Raw genomic sequence first — 17,808 nt, 5'->3', positions numbered from 1 at the left:
ACTAAGAAATGAAAAATAAATAATATTGTAGTTTAAAAAAAATAACAAAATACGCATTTATAGAAAATTCAATAAAAAAATTGAAAATAAATTTTAATAAATTTGAATTAAAAATTGTGTAAGAAAAAAATATTTTATTGTAAAAAAAAGCGTGGGGAACATTGTGTCAGTAGTCATAAATATCTTATGAACCTTCGATCAAAAATACTATTATTGATCGAAGTTATGAACAGATAAGAGTAGAAGGGCTATTTTGATAATATTCTGAAAAACACCTCACGCTTTTTACAATTAAATCATTATTTATTTTTATAATATGTTTAATATAAAAGATAACGTCACGTGTGAATCCACTGGATGTGAGCCGTGGAAGACTAATTTTACGTGCAAGACTTTGTGGCGTTAGGAGATACTTGTGTCCTAGTAGCTATCTGTAGGCTGATTATGAAGCTACAACGCCGACAGTCTGATCGAAGTTATTCATTAATCATAGTACATTCAATGAAATCTGTAAACAAACATTTTTTTTAATGTGACTACCTATAGTTTCTGGAACAACAAAAGCACACGGCCTAATGCGCGCATGCGCGACACTTCTCAGGGCTACCGGCCAAGCGGCACTTGGAAAAAATATCAACAATGCGAGTTCTATGATGTTCAAAGGTTTATATACATTTCAGTTGAATTAGCATTATAAAAATATAATAACTTGTTACTTATATAAAGTTTTAATTATTTAAAAATCATTTGAACGGTTCAATCTCGGCGTTTGTCATTATCATTGTCATTGTTGCCTACTGACCAGGACCGTCACTGTGACCTTGAAAACGGTAGAGTATTTGAAAGAATAATGATGGTAATAATTAATCATGGTAAAAGAAGAGCGTCTTCAAAAAAAATAAAACTAAGATTGTCATCAATGTAGAAGAACATTGCAAGACAAATGCATTATTGACTGACTCCGTGGTGCAGTGGTTAGCGGCCCTGACTGGTGCGGCGAGGGTCGTGGGTTCGATTCCCACTTCCGGCAAACATTGTATGATGAACAGGTATGTTTGCTCTTTGTCTGGGTGTTTTTGTTATCAACATATGTCTAGTATATTTAAACGTATATATTTATGAATCGATCTATGGTATCCATAACACAGGGGATCCTAATTGGAACGGACGAGCATGCGTGATTTGTTTCCAATTATAGTTTTTATTATAATTCGGATGACATTTCATTTTTTTATAGAAGAGTGAATCCTAAATCACGTTCAAATGACAACAATCATCTCCGCTTCGATTGTATATTTTCTATTACTTCAAGTGGGCAACATCATTATTATTTTTTATTATTGCTGGGATGGGTGGACGAGTTCACGGCCCACCTGATCTTAAGTGGTTACCGGAGCCCATAGACATCTATCTACAATGTAAATGCCGCCACCCACCATGCGACATGCGTTGTAAGGTCTCACTTTTAACAGTACAACGGCTGCCCCGCCCTTTAAACCGAAACGCGTTACTGATTCACTTTGTTGTCTATGTACTCCGACAGCTCCTTTCCACCGGGCGGACCGTGATCTCGTCTGGAGGCTACATCATCATCGTTCTTTCCTATTACCGTCTACTTTGGTGTAGGGCTCGAATCAAATCTTTCCATTTACATCAGTCTTGGGCAGCTTGTTCTAGCTCCTCCCACGTCATGCTCAAGACCCCTAGCTGCTGCTCCACCGAGGGACGCCTAGTTGTTCTGGGACGGCCCCTCTTCCTTTTGCCAGACACTTTCCAGGTCAGTGCTCTCTTTGATAGGTGGGTATCGGGCTTCCTCAATATGTGACCAATCCAATGCCACTTCCCCGTAAGGATCTCCTTCTCCGTTGGTGTCTGCTTGGTGATCCTCCACAGCTCTTTGTTAGTGATTTTCTCAGGCCAAAAGATTTTCAAAATCTTACTTAATCTGGAGGCTTACAGAAAAAAAAACCCAAAAAGGTCCGAGATATTATTTTCAGGTTTAAGAACGAAACTGAAGTCAAGGAAAATAGCATAGACAATAATTCCCATTCGACCTAATTAATTACTCATTTCCATTACAACATATAGAATCAATGGAATAATTATTACTCATTGAAAAGATTCCCGCAAATGATCAATTCTAAAGGACGAAATTACGTCACTATTTACTGTGAGTAATTAATAACAAAATAAATAACAAAAATTAACGTATGTACGTACCTACGCATTTCAATTATTCATATTACTTAACGTTTGAATTTGAATTTGAGTTTAATTGGGTTTTTATTTTTTTTATTTTTTTATTGCTTAGATGTGTGGACGAGCTCACAGCCCACCTGGTGTTAAGTGGTTACTGGAGCCCATAGACATCTACAACGTAAATGCGCCACACACCTTGAGATATAGTCCTAAGGTCTCAGTATAGTCACAACGGCTGCCCCACCCTTCAAACCGAAACGCATTACTGCTTCACGGCAGAAATAGGCGGGGCGGTGGTACCTACCCGTGCGGACTCACAAGAGGTCCTACCACCAGTAATTACGCAAATTATAATTTTGCGGGTTTGATTTTTATTGCACGATGTTATTCCTTCACCGTGGAAGTCAATCGTGAGCATTTGTTGAGTACGTATTTCATTAGAAAAATTGGTACCCGCCAGCGAGATTCGAACACCAGTGCATCGCTCGATACGAATGCACCGGACGTCTTATCCTTTAGGCCACGACGACTTCAAAAAGGATAAATCTAACATTATAGTCTCAGGATGTTCTTTTCTTCAATAGAACAGATCCATTCTTATTTAAAATTCTAATCACTGTATAAAGTCTAAAATCAGTTTCAAAATGTGATATATCTATTAATTACAATATCTACAATTTCCAATTAATTAAAAAAGAAACTTTTTTTTTTCATCTCTCGTCCAACGTCCAAGTGTTGATAGATTTGAACATTGGATTATGATCAGAATTAGGATGAGTGGGGCGGATTATGGGGTCGAAATAGTAACTCAAGTTGGTTCGGCTTTCACCGTCGTAATAATCTTTGTTTCTTTGTTCGCCCTATACCTAATTAATATTATTATTATTTTGTCGTTTTTTTTCCTACCTATGGTGATAGCCTTGAGAGGCTATTTCAGCTTCTCCTTGACGTGTAGGTGAGTCAAGAAGAAGCTAATCAAGCTAACACTAGCCCTAGCAAGAGCAGTGCTTCGCAGAACCAGCAGTTCCTAAAACGCATATCTCGAGGTGGATGGCGGCATTTATGGTGTTGATGTCTATGAATTCCGGTAACCTCTTCATACCAGATGGGCCGTAAGCTAGTTCAGCCATCGAAGCATTAAAAAGCAAAAATACAAAAGCAAAAAAAAATTACATAAATTTTCCATTATCGATTTTTTTTATCAATTATCAAAACGAATTTTAAATCGATTATCAACATAGATGAGTCGTTTTTCACCTGTCAGTACAATATTTACCGAGCGTAAGTATGCAATGCATGTGCGTGAACGCAGCTATGAGCGTTCTGGACCGGAAAACTCTAGAAAGTGGCTTTTCAATTTTCGAACGGCATCGCATTATGCGCGAGCTCAGACATGCGCTCAATAACGTACTTCAATATTTTCCGTTCTATATTCAAATTTAAAATAAGCAGGTGTAAGTAATGTTTATAGATCATTTTGATCATTTTTATAGGTCATGTAGTCTATTTTATTACTATCTCACTTTGAATACTGATAAAATTATACTTGCCTCTTGAAGAATTTTTAATGATAGCTGTGTTTTGGTGTGCAATAAAAAATCTCTCTCTGTCTCTGTCTTTCTCTTTCAAGTAATCAATTTATAAACTATAGAACGCAAAGCAAATATGTTATAGTATATAGAAAGAGACAGAGTACCCGTTAGTTAGTAGTACAGTATGTCGTCAGTTGATTTCATGGATCACCTGGCTTTAAGTATTTACAGGAACCCATAAACATTATAAAGGGGATTGCCCACTCTCCATAGTGTGCTAGGCCCAAGGTGGACATTAAATATTACTATAAAAATTGACTGATTCAAATTCTTAAATGTATTAGATATCTAAAAAATATATTGAAATTGACGCCACTATTATAAAAAAAATAATAAAAATAAAAAACTCGTTTTGAGGTTAATTTTCTATATAAATACCTCAAGAACTTTTCTTTTTTTAATGTTTAAGATGTTCCTAATGTATTTTTATCCAATTGTAGTTATTAGGGTATAAAAAACACACATACTTCTTTAAATATCTATATTATTCTATATTTTCTTCATCTTCATACACAATTAGTAAATCATCTAAAAATAGCACAGGAGAGCATATACACGGTTTTAAATCTCAATCAGGTTAAAACCACAATTCACACAATGGTTTTCAGCCGTAGTATGAAACGTTATTGATAAAAGCAAAATAAATCGAAGAAAAATCAGAACACATCCATTTTGAACGCAAGCACAAGCAGCTAGCGAAGTGTCAGTCAGTCAGATTAAAATCAGTGTTGTCAGTATAAAGAAAAATAATTACATGAAATTCATATATCGATCATTTTTTTAAATAACCGATATTGGATTTATTTCTTAATCTTTTTTTTACGAGTACACATTATATTTTATTTTTTATGTTTTTGTTTTAGTTGTACATATTTAAATAACAATACAAGTTAAGTTTTTTTTTATTGCTTAGATGGGTGGACGATCTCACAGCCACCCTGGTGTTAAGTGGTTACTGGAGCCCACAAACATCCACAACGTAAATGCGCCACCCACCTTGAGATATAAGTTCTAAGGTCTCAAGTATAGTAACAAGTTAAAGTCCTATGGGTATGTCTTTGATGTTATTTTATGTGCTTAAAATCGATTAAAATCGATTGATTAATGATAATATTTAAAATGATTTATTTATATGTTTTTTTATATACTTAAAATGTTTACTTAATACGTAAAAGGTTTTGAAGTTGGCAATATTTTTCCCGCAAAAATAAAATTCTTGTTTTTTTCAATAGAGTTACTTTTTTTAAACTACTTATTGTAAACTGTAGTGGCGCTTATTTGGAAGAAAGTAAATGCATATTTATTTATGACAAAATTAATGCACTAAGTATTTTTTCTCTAATCTATTGTCCGCTTTGGGCCTGAAATGGGCCGTCCCCTTTATCCACCATGTACAAACCAAGTAACGAATTCTCCTAAAACTCCTTACAAGAACTAATCATTAAGTAATTTTAAAATCCGGCTATAACATTTCATAGTTACACAATGATGAAATTAAAGATTAATAATTCCCGCTGATAGCCAATTACAGTCAAAATAAATCAGTGGATAGAACTAAAAGGGAATACAGATGTAATAATGTGGTTCTATATTTGATCGCAGGGAACGCGCTTGTGATCCGAGCGTTTCAATCAAACGCTATTTTTGTATAATTATAAAATAGAAAATCGATTTTAACAAAATAAAATGAGACCATCATCAATGTAGATAGTCAAAGTCGATTAAATACGCATTAGTAAGGATAACTCAAAAAATACTGACTCGTTTCTTTTAAATGGGACTCACATTAGGAACACCAACTTTCAAATAAATATTATAAGAAACGTCGAAATCGATTCATTTAGAAAAAAGAAAAGAACGCAAAAAAAGTCGAACTGAGTGAGAATCATCTCTATTTTTTTTAAGTCAGTTAAAAATTTAGTAAAAATAATTTGTTTCTTTTTTGCCCATCCCTCACGAATAAGTAGACTACTTTGTGATTAATAATATTTTACGTTGTTAGTTGGGAATTATTTTTCGTTGGACTGGCCACGGACTTTTGTGGTCAGCGTGAAACAATGGATACTGACGCGACGATGTGACGCTATAGTTAAGTACTATCGTTTTGTTTTCGAAGAGACATAGGCGAGTGTAGCGCATCGGTGTACTAGTCTCTACGTGGACCGCGTTGAAAGCGCTTGCCTCCAAAACGAGCTTCGGGAATACTATATTTAAAAAATAAATAAAAAAAAAGTAAAGTGCCAGTGAAATATTTTTAATCTGTGCCAGCGTCGACGGAGTTTCTTTGAATAACTTTGGTAATTATTTAAATACGTTTTGTTTATATTTGTAATATATTAATTTTTTTTAATCAAAAAATTCTTTTATTATTTTAATTTAGATATTATTGTGATTGGTTTATTATTTTATTTTGTCAAGTATTTGTCTTGATTGCCAAGGCTAAAAACTCTGTAAATAAAAAAAAGGATTTAGCATTATCTCACAACTCTTTGGATAGGAGCGTGTTAAGTATCAACCTCGTGTTACTAATTACTACATTTTCCGTCACTGTAATTATGTACTCGTTAACTGTTCTATTTGTATTTAATGTGTCTTTTTTATCTAAAAAATACATTCCTTTACCGTTAATTATTCTGATCGATCCATGTAAGTTTGCCATAACGCTTTTCTTAATTTGAATTTGTTTTTTCTTGATTGAAGTGCTTAGATTATGTATGTTAGGTCCTCCCCCTAAATTTTTTGGACTTTATTTCTTCTAATAAGTTAATCTAAAATTTATATATTCGAGCATATTAATTTGTAATCAATTAAAGGAAAATATAGCACCATTTCAAGCGATTGTAAAATTTGTTTAAAATATCATACTTTAAAATCTATCGTTTTTAAGTTAAAGTATTCTCCATTCAAACAGCCAATATAATATATAATTTTACAAAAAGAAATACTTCTCTCTCTTCTATCTTATTCTTGGAAGTCGTTATAATTAATTAAAACTATGTGCATTAATTTACAAAAATAAAATGTGTAATGTCATAAGTTACAAATTTTTTTGATGTTTCATACAAATTTTTTTCAATTGTCTATAATGCCACGTTAATGTTTTAGAATATATATTAATAAACATCTAACTATTTAAAAAAAAAAGAAAATTTCAAATATGCGCATATTTTCTTTGCACTGAAACAATGTATCGAAAAAAAGTGATTGGAAAGTGCAATAATCACGCAAATCGTTCCGATCTAATGATTGGAATTTGCTTTACATATGATTTATGTATCGTCGCTGCCCGCGATACTTTCCTAATGATAACTAACCTTTTTTTTATATTGTTTAGTGTGTGTATTAATTTTTTAATGGGTAGTTTAGGCAAACGGAAATGAAACACTTGTGCCAATGAACTGTTTTTAACAATACGAAATACTAAGATGTTTCTTGTGCAGACGTATTCTGACTGACTGAGTTGAGGGCGTACCAACCTTGCGAGAACATTCTGCCTCGACCTAGCGAACCCTTAGGGTACTAGTGGATAGGGAGACAAAAAAAGAACATTTTTCAGAGTAGACTATCTGAAGTAGCCTGTCGTCAATTAAACCCCTCATTACTTATTGCATAGATTTAGTATGCGTAAATCAAAATACTATGCAAATGGTGGATGAAAAAAAACCGTCGTATTAACAGTACTCAGTGGATAAGCTGTGCACTTGTCATTTTTTAAGTTCATAAGCGACCTAATTACCTATCTCTGCCATTATGCCATATTATGCCATAAGACCATTTACATTCTTTGATAAACAAAAATATGGTCACGACGACAAGAATAAAGCTAATTATAACATTTATTTGTATACATGTATACTAGATATTTCGATCGGATTACGTTACGCATATAAATGATCTTAAAATGGAAATTGCTCATTCTGTTATGTACAATATAATAATCATGGTATAATTTGAATATTATGCAATTCAGTCAAGGCTTTCTTAAATAGTTGAAAATAAAAAGTGCTGTATTATGATTTGACTAGTATGTTACTAATGACCGCATGACACCGCATGTATTAAAAAAAACGCGAAAAGAAAGTTTAGTACATAGCATTTAGCAGCTGGTAGAGATTGATGTTCGTTAGTATGTAAAAGAAAAAAAATATGATCTTAGTCGAAATTTTAATGGTTGCATGTCTAAATACATCAAAGAAAAAAGTTTGAAGGAGTAGCTACCGAAAAAGTATAATCACGGGCCATGTCTTTTTAAGCCGACCAAAAAAACAGGAAGAGGTTCTCAATTGTTCGATTGTATTTTATTTATATGTGTTGTAATAGAACTTTTTTCTAGGTGAACCGATTTTGATGATTTTATTTTGTTTTATTTGAAAGTCGGTGTTTATCATGTGTCCCATTTAAATTTTATCAAGATTTGACCAGTTCTTTTTGTGTCATCCATGGTAATGCATATTATATATTGCATACAGAGTACATACATCGCTAATATCCTTATTTTTAATATTTTCAACCCGATTTCCTTATTTTTTTGTTAAAGTTTTGTATTACGTATATTACTAATACTTTGTTTGACAATGATTGCTTTAATGAATGTAAGCCCTTTCGTTAATAGATTATTCACCGAGTTATTTGTTAAATCAATTATTAACTTTAGAATTACGTGTAACTTATACGAGTCAGGCCCTTATTCTTAAGTCTATGAACATGTAGGCATCGAATATTAGGAATAGGAATAATAATAGGAATAGGCATATATTCACGAATGTTGAGGATGACGTAAAAGCAAACTTGGTTTATATATTAAAGTCATTTAGGTGGTTTTTCGGATAGCCATATCAATATTCCGTTGAAATGCTGGAGATGTTATAATTTAATTATTAAGTGTTCCTATGGCGGTCCCATAGACACAGCCGACTGAGTTTCTCGCCGGATCTTCTCAGTGGGCCGCGATTCCGATCCGGTAATAGATCCTGCGAAGCACTGCTCTTGCTAGGGCTATTGTTAGCAAATTCTCTCAGGTTCAGTCAGTGAGCTCACCTACCCGTCCGCGAGAATTTGGAATAGTCCCTAGGGTTACCAGTGAATAAATAGGAAAACAAAAACCAAAATATATTAAAATTTCTTAGTGGATTCAATGCGTAGGTTAAGTTGTGTTTTCTTCTCAATTCTCCTGTTTCTAAGTAAAGCCATTTGTTGTTATCCAGGTTCCGGAGTACGGCGGCGGAGCTCGTGTAGTGTGGGCCATGACAGCCGGAGACAGGGAGGTGGAGGCCCAGGCGAAGAAGGGCGAGGATGGAGGCGCAAGCGACCGTGACAGCCGCGCCGCTACCGCACTCAAGCAGTACTGGTGCATGGGACTCAGGATTATTGAACTGGTAAGTGGAATCTATATTTTTTTATTGCTTAGATGGGTGGACGAGCTCACAGCCTACCTGGTGTTAAGTGGTTACTGGAGCCCATAGACATCTACAACGTAAATGCGCCACCCACCTTGAGATATAAGTTCTAAGGTGTCAAGTATAGTTACAACGGCTGCCACACCCTTCAAACTGAAACGCATTACTGCTTCACGGCAGAGATAGGCAGGGCGGTGGTACCTACCCGTGCAGACTCACAAGAGGTCCTACCACCAGTAATTACGCAAATTATAATTTTGCGGGTTCGATTTTTATTACACGATGTTATTCCTTCACCGTGGAAGTCAATCGTGAACATTTGTTAAGTACGTATTTCATTAGAAAAATTGGTACCCGCCTACGGGATTCGAACACGGTTGCTAGATGCGAATGCACCGGACGTCTTACGAATCAATTTAAGGCGCATTTTACAAACTAAATGTGCGTCGTCACAATTATCTGTTCGACTATGAACGAATCGGCTGAGTTCCGTCTGGTATTGTGGTCAGTGGAGCTCATAAAAATCGCGACGTGAATGTCGCCTCATATCTTGAGGGTTGAGGTCTAGAGAGATTATACAAATAATTTTTTTTTTACGGGGTTATTCCTTAATCGTGGAATTCATTCGTGAACAATTAAGTACGTTTTTTTTTTTTTTAAGTTGGTAACTACTTTGAACATTGGCACTGTTGCTTCGCTGGATACACCAGCCGTCTTAACATTAAAGAAGCGACGACTTCTTACTTCTAAAAATATTTCCTTGTTATCCTTCTGTAGGAAATTATACTGATGACATATTATTATATTAAAGCCACTGATAATATTGGCTACCAATTTCTAGAACGATACAAGTATCCGCAGAACTAGAAGGAGCGTGGTTGTTATTTCAATGTAATAAGAACTAGGAATTTATCTCAAATTGGGCCACTCAGGTTGCGGCGGTCCGTGTTCTCCCGCATTTTATTAGAGTATAACCCGACACACCATACTAACCTTACTAATAAAATTTTCAAATAAAACCTTCTGCAATCATTTAATCGATAATCGTTAAATAAATCAGAAGTCTATTTATTAATTCGCAGGGTTGAATTTATGAGAACCGAACGTATTGCGACGGCACAAGGTTTTAATTGAGATAATTGTGTTGTGTCCTTGGAACTAAAGCCTTCCTTATTCACAGGCTTAATTATCGAACGCCTTATTGTGATGATGATCACGTTTGACTCACTGCTATGATGGTTCGAGATTGTGAGAAGAACCTTCAGAGTTTATATGTGTTGTGTGCGTATAAAAATAATGAATTGCTACTTTGTTGTTGACAAATTGTCTTAAATATTACGAAATCTGATGCTATTCGTTTAGGTTAGATATATGGGTCTTGCCTTTAAAGTACAGTGAGGAAGTTATATTGTGACTTGTTTTTTTTTAATATCTTACCTAATTGTTGCTTGTTTTGTTTATTTACTTATTTTGGCTCTCCGTTTCTAAGTCGTAAGATTATTAACATTTTTTACGCAGGTAATATTGATGATCACCGTGTTATATCCAATACACAAATCCAATACAAGTTGTCATTGAAACATTGTGATATTAAAGTTTTATTAAAAAACAATTCGATAGACGGAATCTTAAAAATATTTCGAATATAAAAACAATAGTATTTTGTGTGATTTTTCATTTTCATTTTATTATTTCTTAACTTTCGAGTACAATTTTCGTAGTCGCTGACGGGTTAAACTCGAGGCTAAACCGTAAAATTACTTTTCATCTATATCTATACTAATATTATAAAGAGGAAAGATTTGTTTGTTTGTTTGTTTCGAATAGGCTCCGAAACTACTGGACCGATTTGAAAAATTCTTTTTCCATTAGAAGCCGACATTGTCCCTGATGAACATAGGCTACTTTTTTTTATTTTTTTTTTAATTTTTTTTTTTGGTTTCATGTCTGTTTTAATGTTTCCGAAGCAAAGCGAGGGCGGGTCGCTAGTTATTCATAAAATAGTAAATAAGCACGTATGAAAGTTTTTTATTTATTTATTTATTAACCTTGAAAACATTTACACATAACAGTTTGCTAAAAACTCTCCACACTAGGTGTTAGGCACTGCCTGTCTCGTGGAGAGTTTTTTACAGGAGTATCTTAAAACTAGTAATAACGACTTGACTTAACGACTTGCACTAAACTCAATGATATGCAATAATTTATAGAAAAGCATCCAATTTTCTAATCAAATGTCTATCATCGTTGGAAAGATTATAAATTATCAACAATATAAACATGTTATTAAACCAACCACGGATTGACGGCATTGAATCGTTTTGCCGCAAAAGTCGATGTGAAAGTTTATAAAAAAAACCACGCAAAGTCGCTGAGCAATTGGAAAACTATTTACCGCATACTCACTATACCTAATAACTGCTCATAAAAGGAGAAAAGACTTATGGGTCACCCACCCGCACTTTCACTTATCTTTACAGTTTTTTTCCAATTACGTGACGTATTTTTATTTTATTTTATGTCGAATTGATATCTCCGTTTAAAATTTGCTGGCGTATTGTTCGTCCATCACGTTTCGTTTGAACAGTCGTTGATAGAAAAATTTTGATTGCTTCTTTTTTTTGTTTTTTGTTCTTAATCAATTCGTTCGTTGATTAAGATCTAAATATCGTACTTACGTACTTGGACAGGTAAATTTATATGAACTGATGAGATCTTGACTAGTGATTTAAATTAATTGTATACTTACTATAGTTTGATTAAATTCTCGGATCGAAAACACCGTATGATCGTATAAAAAACATTTAACTGAATTTATATATCGGGACAATGAAAAAAATAAAGCTATGCTTTTTTCTTGTTGCTTAGACAGGTGAATAAGTTAACGATCCACCTTGTGTTAAGCGGTTACCAGAGCACATATGCATTACGACGTGAATGCAGCCAGCCATCTTGAAAGGTCTATCTGTGTCCCAATTGTATAATCATTACACAATTTTCTTTTCGGGTTTGACTTTTATTACACGATATTATTCGTTCATCGTGAAAGTCAGTCGTGAAACTGGGTAAGCTACAAAAAAATAGTGCCTTCGTGCGAGATTTGAACACTAGCCTATAGTCGCCACGATGGATACCAGTACACCAGAGATCTTAATCTTCCAGACCTAAGATGATTTCAAAATACGCGAACGGAAGAAGATAAATACACTAAAGCCTTTTTTTAAGATAGCCTATTTGGATAGGTCCTTATGGATAATTCAATTATTCGAGAGCAAAGGCGATATAAATTATACAGATGAAAATTCTGGAAGGTTCTGATATACTTTCCCACTAGAATTCGTTTTTAAGGGGCGTAAAGCTTCTTCTTTTTAGCCTAACCTTCATCATGCTGCATAGGGATTTAGCATGAGTCAACCCTCCTTGGGTTATATCTTCATTCTTCATAATATATATTTCAAGGGAAATAGATAAATACATTTTTTTAAACCAACCTTTTCTTTACTTACTTTTGTCGTTCTACATTTACATCCAACTTTGAAATCTTCACAATGAACAACGCGTTTAAATCGAGATGTTTGTTTCAGATAATCGCCATTATCGCGATCGGTCTGATAGTGAGCCCTCTGTACTCTCAGCATGTGGTCCAATCTGATCTGCGTCACATCGCGCTCATATACTCCGCTTATTCGAGTAAGTACATATTATTTGATTACTACATTCATGACATTCATGTGGACACCCCAATAACAACAGAACAGGTCGCAGATTCGTCTGATCACAACAGACGCCTGATGTACGATGATTCCGTGGCACGGCGCCATCTTGCCACCGCCGTACAAAACTGGTGGGTCGTTGTGTTACAAAAAAATAATAGATCAGAGATTTTTTTTTAATTTGTCATGCGATTTTCTACTTTAAAGTAAAGTCTCATGACTTCCTATAGTTAAAAGTATCGGCGGACGTTTCGCATTATCACCCTTGTTTGGTTCACATTAACACCATGATGTAATAGTTTGAGGTAAGTGAACGTATACAATGGCGTGACTATCGGTATCCCAAAGGAAATGATTTCAATGTTTTTCGCACCTTATGGCATGTTTAAAGGCTTATTTCAAGATATACTCAGTTGCTCCAAAATTCTCTTTTATATTACGGGATATGTGAAATTTTGTTGACAGTTTCTCCCTGGCTTATTCCTTGGGGTCACTCTTCCTTAGATTACTGTCAGAATTTTTGTGTGTTGTTCATTGCGTCATTTTTCGTGTTAATTGGGTCTAGATGGATTTGGGTTTAAATATTACTAGATATAGTCACTTGTACGCATAGCCGGCCGATTTTTTTTTAAATCGAAGCGGCCTTTCCTTAGAATATCAACTGCCAGCAATTTATTAACATTGTTTATGGCATGCGTGGATTACCACTATTTTTTGAACTTTTAGTAACCAATATTAAAAAGACTTGATTAGTTAATCTACGATAACGAACTATTGTAAAGTTTTGCTTTTTTTGCGATGTAGCTCCAATATAAGGAGACATTGTTTGGAAACTAACAAAACTGAATAATAAAATCTTTGTTGAAACCCTGACCTGATTGTGACTATAGTTTCTGTTCTAATCATTCAATTTAACGCAATTGCTCGTAAAATTTTATCTGGTGCTTCACGGCTGATCGATTCTAAATAAGCTAAGTCGTTTTATTTGAGTTAAAAAAAGGTTTTTTTTTTGTAATCGAATCTTATTTATTGAGTAACCCAAGAAATAGCAGCAATAGTTAAATTTCCATGATTCCAAGAAACAAATTGCCAATCTGTATTTGGTAAATGAAAATTCATAAAATTCATATATTTGTGTATGGGACAATTTTAGGATGAGATTTCTTTAAGTAATTAATCTAATATAGTATATGTCCAGATTTCGAGAAGAGAATTAAATACAAAATCGATATTTACCAATGGTGATTAATGAAATATTTACATTAAGATTTTGATTGAAGAACGACTGGCCTTATATCTAGAGCGAACTATACGAGTACATTCCGTTTTGAAGGGTGAATTTAAGAAAATATTTAGGTATATGTAGAAGTCAATCAAGTCACGGTTTAAAAAAATGGCTTTACATTATTGAGCATCTATTCAAAACGGGAAGATTTACACTAAAAACAGATTGAGAACTTCTGTTTCTGTCAAAACAATGTAATTAACGTCAATGTTTCTTAAAATAACGTACCTAAATATATAAAAAGTATGATTATGCAACGTTTGCATAACGATTATCGCGTAGTGTCATTGACACTAAGCCAATAATCGATTCTGCGGTTTCATTCGTTAATTTCCGGAAAATCGATTCCGTTGTACTGTGTGAAAGTAAAATCGGCACACCACTTACGGAACGGTCAGTTTTACTTGAATTATCGCATTTCCCTGTTTGTTATCGATTTTATTGTTTCGATTTGTGTTTTTATTGGTTATTGTATAATTTTTTTTTATTGCTTAGATGTGTGGACGAGCTCACAGCCCACCTGGTGTTAAATAGTTACTGGAGCTCATAGACATCTACAACGTAAATAAGCCACCCACCTTGAGACATAAGGTCTCAGGTATAGTTACAACGGCTGCCCCACCCTTCAAACCGAAACGCATTACTTCTTCACGGCAGAAATAAGCAGAGTGGTGGTACCTACCCGCGCGGACTCTCAAGAGGTCCTACCACCAGTAAAAATCCGCGGAGTGCTTTAAAAACGCATACAAAAACACACATTATGTTCTTATTTCGATTTTCACATTTCAGGAGTTCTCAATATTACGGCTCTAAATAATAATGTGTTTAATGTGAATTGACGTGAAAGTTTAAAACGATTCGTAGACAAAGAAACCTTCATCTAATATATAAAATTCTCGTGTCACAATGTTCGTTCCCATACTCCTCCGAAACCGCTTGACCGATTCTCATGAAATTTTTTATGCATATTCAGTAAGCCTGAGAATCGGCTACTATCTATTTTTCATATCCCTAAGTGATTAGGGTTGTCCACCCCTAACATTTTTTTTTTATTTGGACATATTTTTTTTTTATAATGAGCTATTATGTGGTTGAATGAGGTTTTGTTATTTTTATTATATATTCCCTCATCGTTCACAGCACTACATACCTCTTTCACTCATTTACCACATCCTTACACACTTACAATAAGTTAGTTTTTTTTTCTACACTAGAAATTCCCTAGAAATCTTATATATGGCAAAACAATGTTTGCCGAGTCAGCTAGTTTTGAGATATAATACTTCGGCCCTTGCTCTGAAATTAAGTTTGATTCTGTTTCAACTGTTCCCAAGCTATTGTTTGTCTAAAAGGAGTCGTTTCCGTGTTTGTTGTAATTGTATAGATTAGCTTAATTTGTTTAAATTATTGTCATGTCATTGGCATGGTAAGTCATGGCATGTAATTTTTTGTCTCTAATAACGAGTCCAAATGAGTTTATTACGTCGAAACATTTACTACAATGTATACTTTAGTTCATATAAATCATAATCATCTCAACACTTTGAAATTTGTTTGAAAAACTTAACAGAAATACATGGGTCGCTGTGAAAGTTTTAAATACAGTAGTCACAAAATACGTTCGGTCCCCCACTGATGGAGAACAATATAAAGTCTAGTAACACTCATAAAATACTCGATTCTATTGAAAATACATTGGTTCTGTTCCAATTGTTACGAACGTTGGTTTATTGAGGGTAATGTCGTTTTGTTAACGCGATATCGCTTAAGCAAGACCAACTTGATTGTACATGATCCATTTAAAACAACATTTCTTTTACCGGAAATAAATATTTTATCAGATTAAAATAACTATAAATATTTAACAGAGAGTTAAATTGCGTATTTTTTCCTTACTTATTCGTTGGGAGCCTAAAGGGCTTCCCAACTTCTCGTGGACTGTCAGGTAAGCTCATGGGCTCAACCTGAGAGAATTTGCTAACACTAGCTTAACAAGAGCAGTGCTTCACAAAATCTACCACCGGATCGGAGTCGCGACCCACTGAGAAGATCCGGCGAGAATCCTGAGTGGGTTGTGTCTATGCGATACACCCATGTGGACTACATTTAATATCTGTGTGCCTAGTGCGAGTTTTTTAACGTTTTCGATAGCGTAAAAGTGAACTCAAATTTGTATGGTAAACGTTTGCCTACGTTTGCCGCTAGGGGCGCTGTTCCAACTGCATACAAAATTAACTTTTCTCTATCGAGAACTTTAAAAAACTCGCACTAAGCCACTGGTACGTCGAATTAGCCGAGGTGGGATGTGAAAGATGGAATAATCCCGGCGTCGCTTCTTCACCTCAAAAGCCGATCTTTAGTTCTATTACATACATCAAGTGGCCCCAATGCATTTGCTCATAACAACCAGACGTGCCGCGAACCAATCACAACTCGAAAAGTTTGACAAACTCTGGCATGGCATGAGCCTTCGATATTTCAAATATGAACCTCTCATTGAATCAGCCTTTTTTGTTTTAGGTTTCATAATAATAACGAGCGTTTTAATAATCGCCCGCTTGTTCGGCGAGACGGTCGGCTGGAGGACTTCCATGGCGTTCTCCATACTTGGCTCCATTATGTTCACGGCAGCCGCCGCGGTTATATTCTACGGTGAGTATTAATTATCATCGAATTGCCAAGGGCGATTTCTGGCAAGAAGCAACCGACGTTCTTGAGACTTAGAACTCATGACGAGTGGCTCAAAAATCTATGGACTTCTAGTAAAGTAGAATTGCGGTTGAATTTATTGTTCCGTATATGGATATGAGGCGTGGATTCGGTATTTGCTTAAAACATCAATGGCTTTTCATCGTTGTGGTACTAGATTGATGACTTATAGCAATGAAAACAGACGCATTAAGATAATTAGGCTTATTAAGCTGGCAGCGATACCATAATACGATGTCTAAGCAATTAGGTCAGCTAAATTACTTTTCTGGAATTTTCCTTGTTGATGCTCATGTTGATTTAGCGGGAGGCATTGTAATTTAGGTATAACTAAAATTAAATACCGGTTAGTTGCAATTGAAAAATTAATAATGAATTATTTTATTGAAAATAACTGTAGTAATAATCTAAGTATTCATATTGCACACATTGTCTATGCCCACGAGATCCAAATAGGAAAGCGCCACGGTTACGCTCATTAAAAACAACACGTTTTGTCTATGGGGAACCGTGTTAGACTTCCGGTTATTTTAATTTCGCACGAACCATTACGGTACTAAATAGTTTTGTATGTTCGATGTTTAGAACTTGTATTTATAATTGAGAAAGCAATTTTTTTTAATTAAACATTGCCGTGTAATGGCTGCCTTATAACAGTACAGTTTTTGTTGGATAGAAACCGAAACTTGGCTAGGTTTTTTTATGATAGACGAGCTCAAGGGTCGACTGGTCATAAAGAGTAATCAGAACTGGATAATAACAGCGTGACGGTTTGCTTTGATAGATGGGAACAAAATCGAATTTGGGATTAATAACGGGTATCATATATTTCAAACCGGAGCACACGCTTCACGGTAGAAAAGTACCGCACAGATAAATCGTCTTTTTGCATTAAAAGTGTACAATTTCCAAAA

General features: G+C 34.7%; 2 protein-coding genes across 2 annotated transcripts in view; one reads left to right on the top strand and one right to left on the bottom strand.

Annotated features, from left to right (window-relative positions):
* The window catches only part of Adsl (adenylosuccinate lyase), a 49,889-nt gene that overhangs the window by 24,492 nt on the left and 7,589 nt on the right, over positions 1-17,808 (bottom strand). The gene's annotated exons all lie outside the window — the stretch shown is intronic.
* The window catches only part of Ssk (smooth septate junction protein snakeskin), a 41,919-nt gene that overhangs the window by 20,232 nt on the left and 3,879 nt on the right, over positions 1-17,808 (top strand). Inside the window, exons 6-8 of the mRNA XM_028177512.2 lie at positions 8,996-9,166; positions 12,772-12,877; positions 16,706-16,837. Of these exons, the coding sequence (XP_028033313.2) occupies positions 8,996-9,166; positions 12,772-12,877; positions 16,706-16,837 (409 nt within the window). The remainder of the gene's footprint in view (positions 1-8,995; positions 9,167-12,771; positions 12,878-16,705; positions 16,838-17,808) is intronic.

This window comes from Bombyx mandarina, chromosome 17, assembly GCF_030267445.1.
Source record: "Bombyx mandarina strain Sakado chromosome 17, ASM3026744v2".
NCBI lineage: Eukaryota > Metazoa > Arthropoda > Insecta > Lepidoptera > Bombycidae > Bombyx > Bombyx mandarina.
Note: the sequence above shows the minus strand (reverse complement) of the source record. Positions and strands in the feature narration are given on the sequence as shown.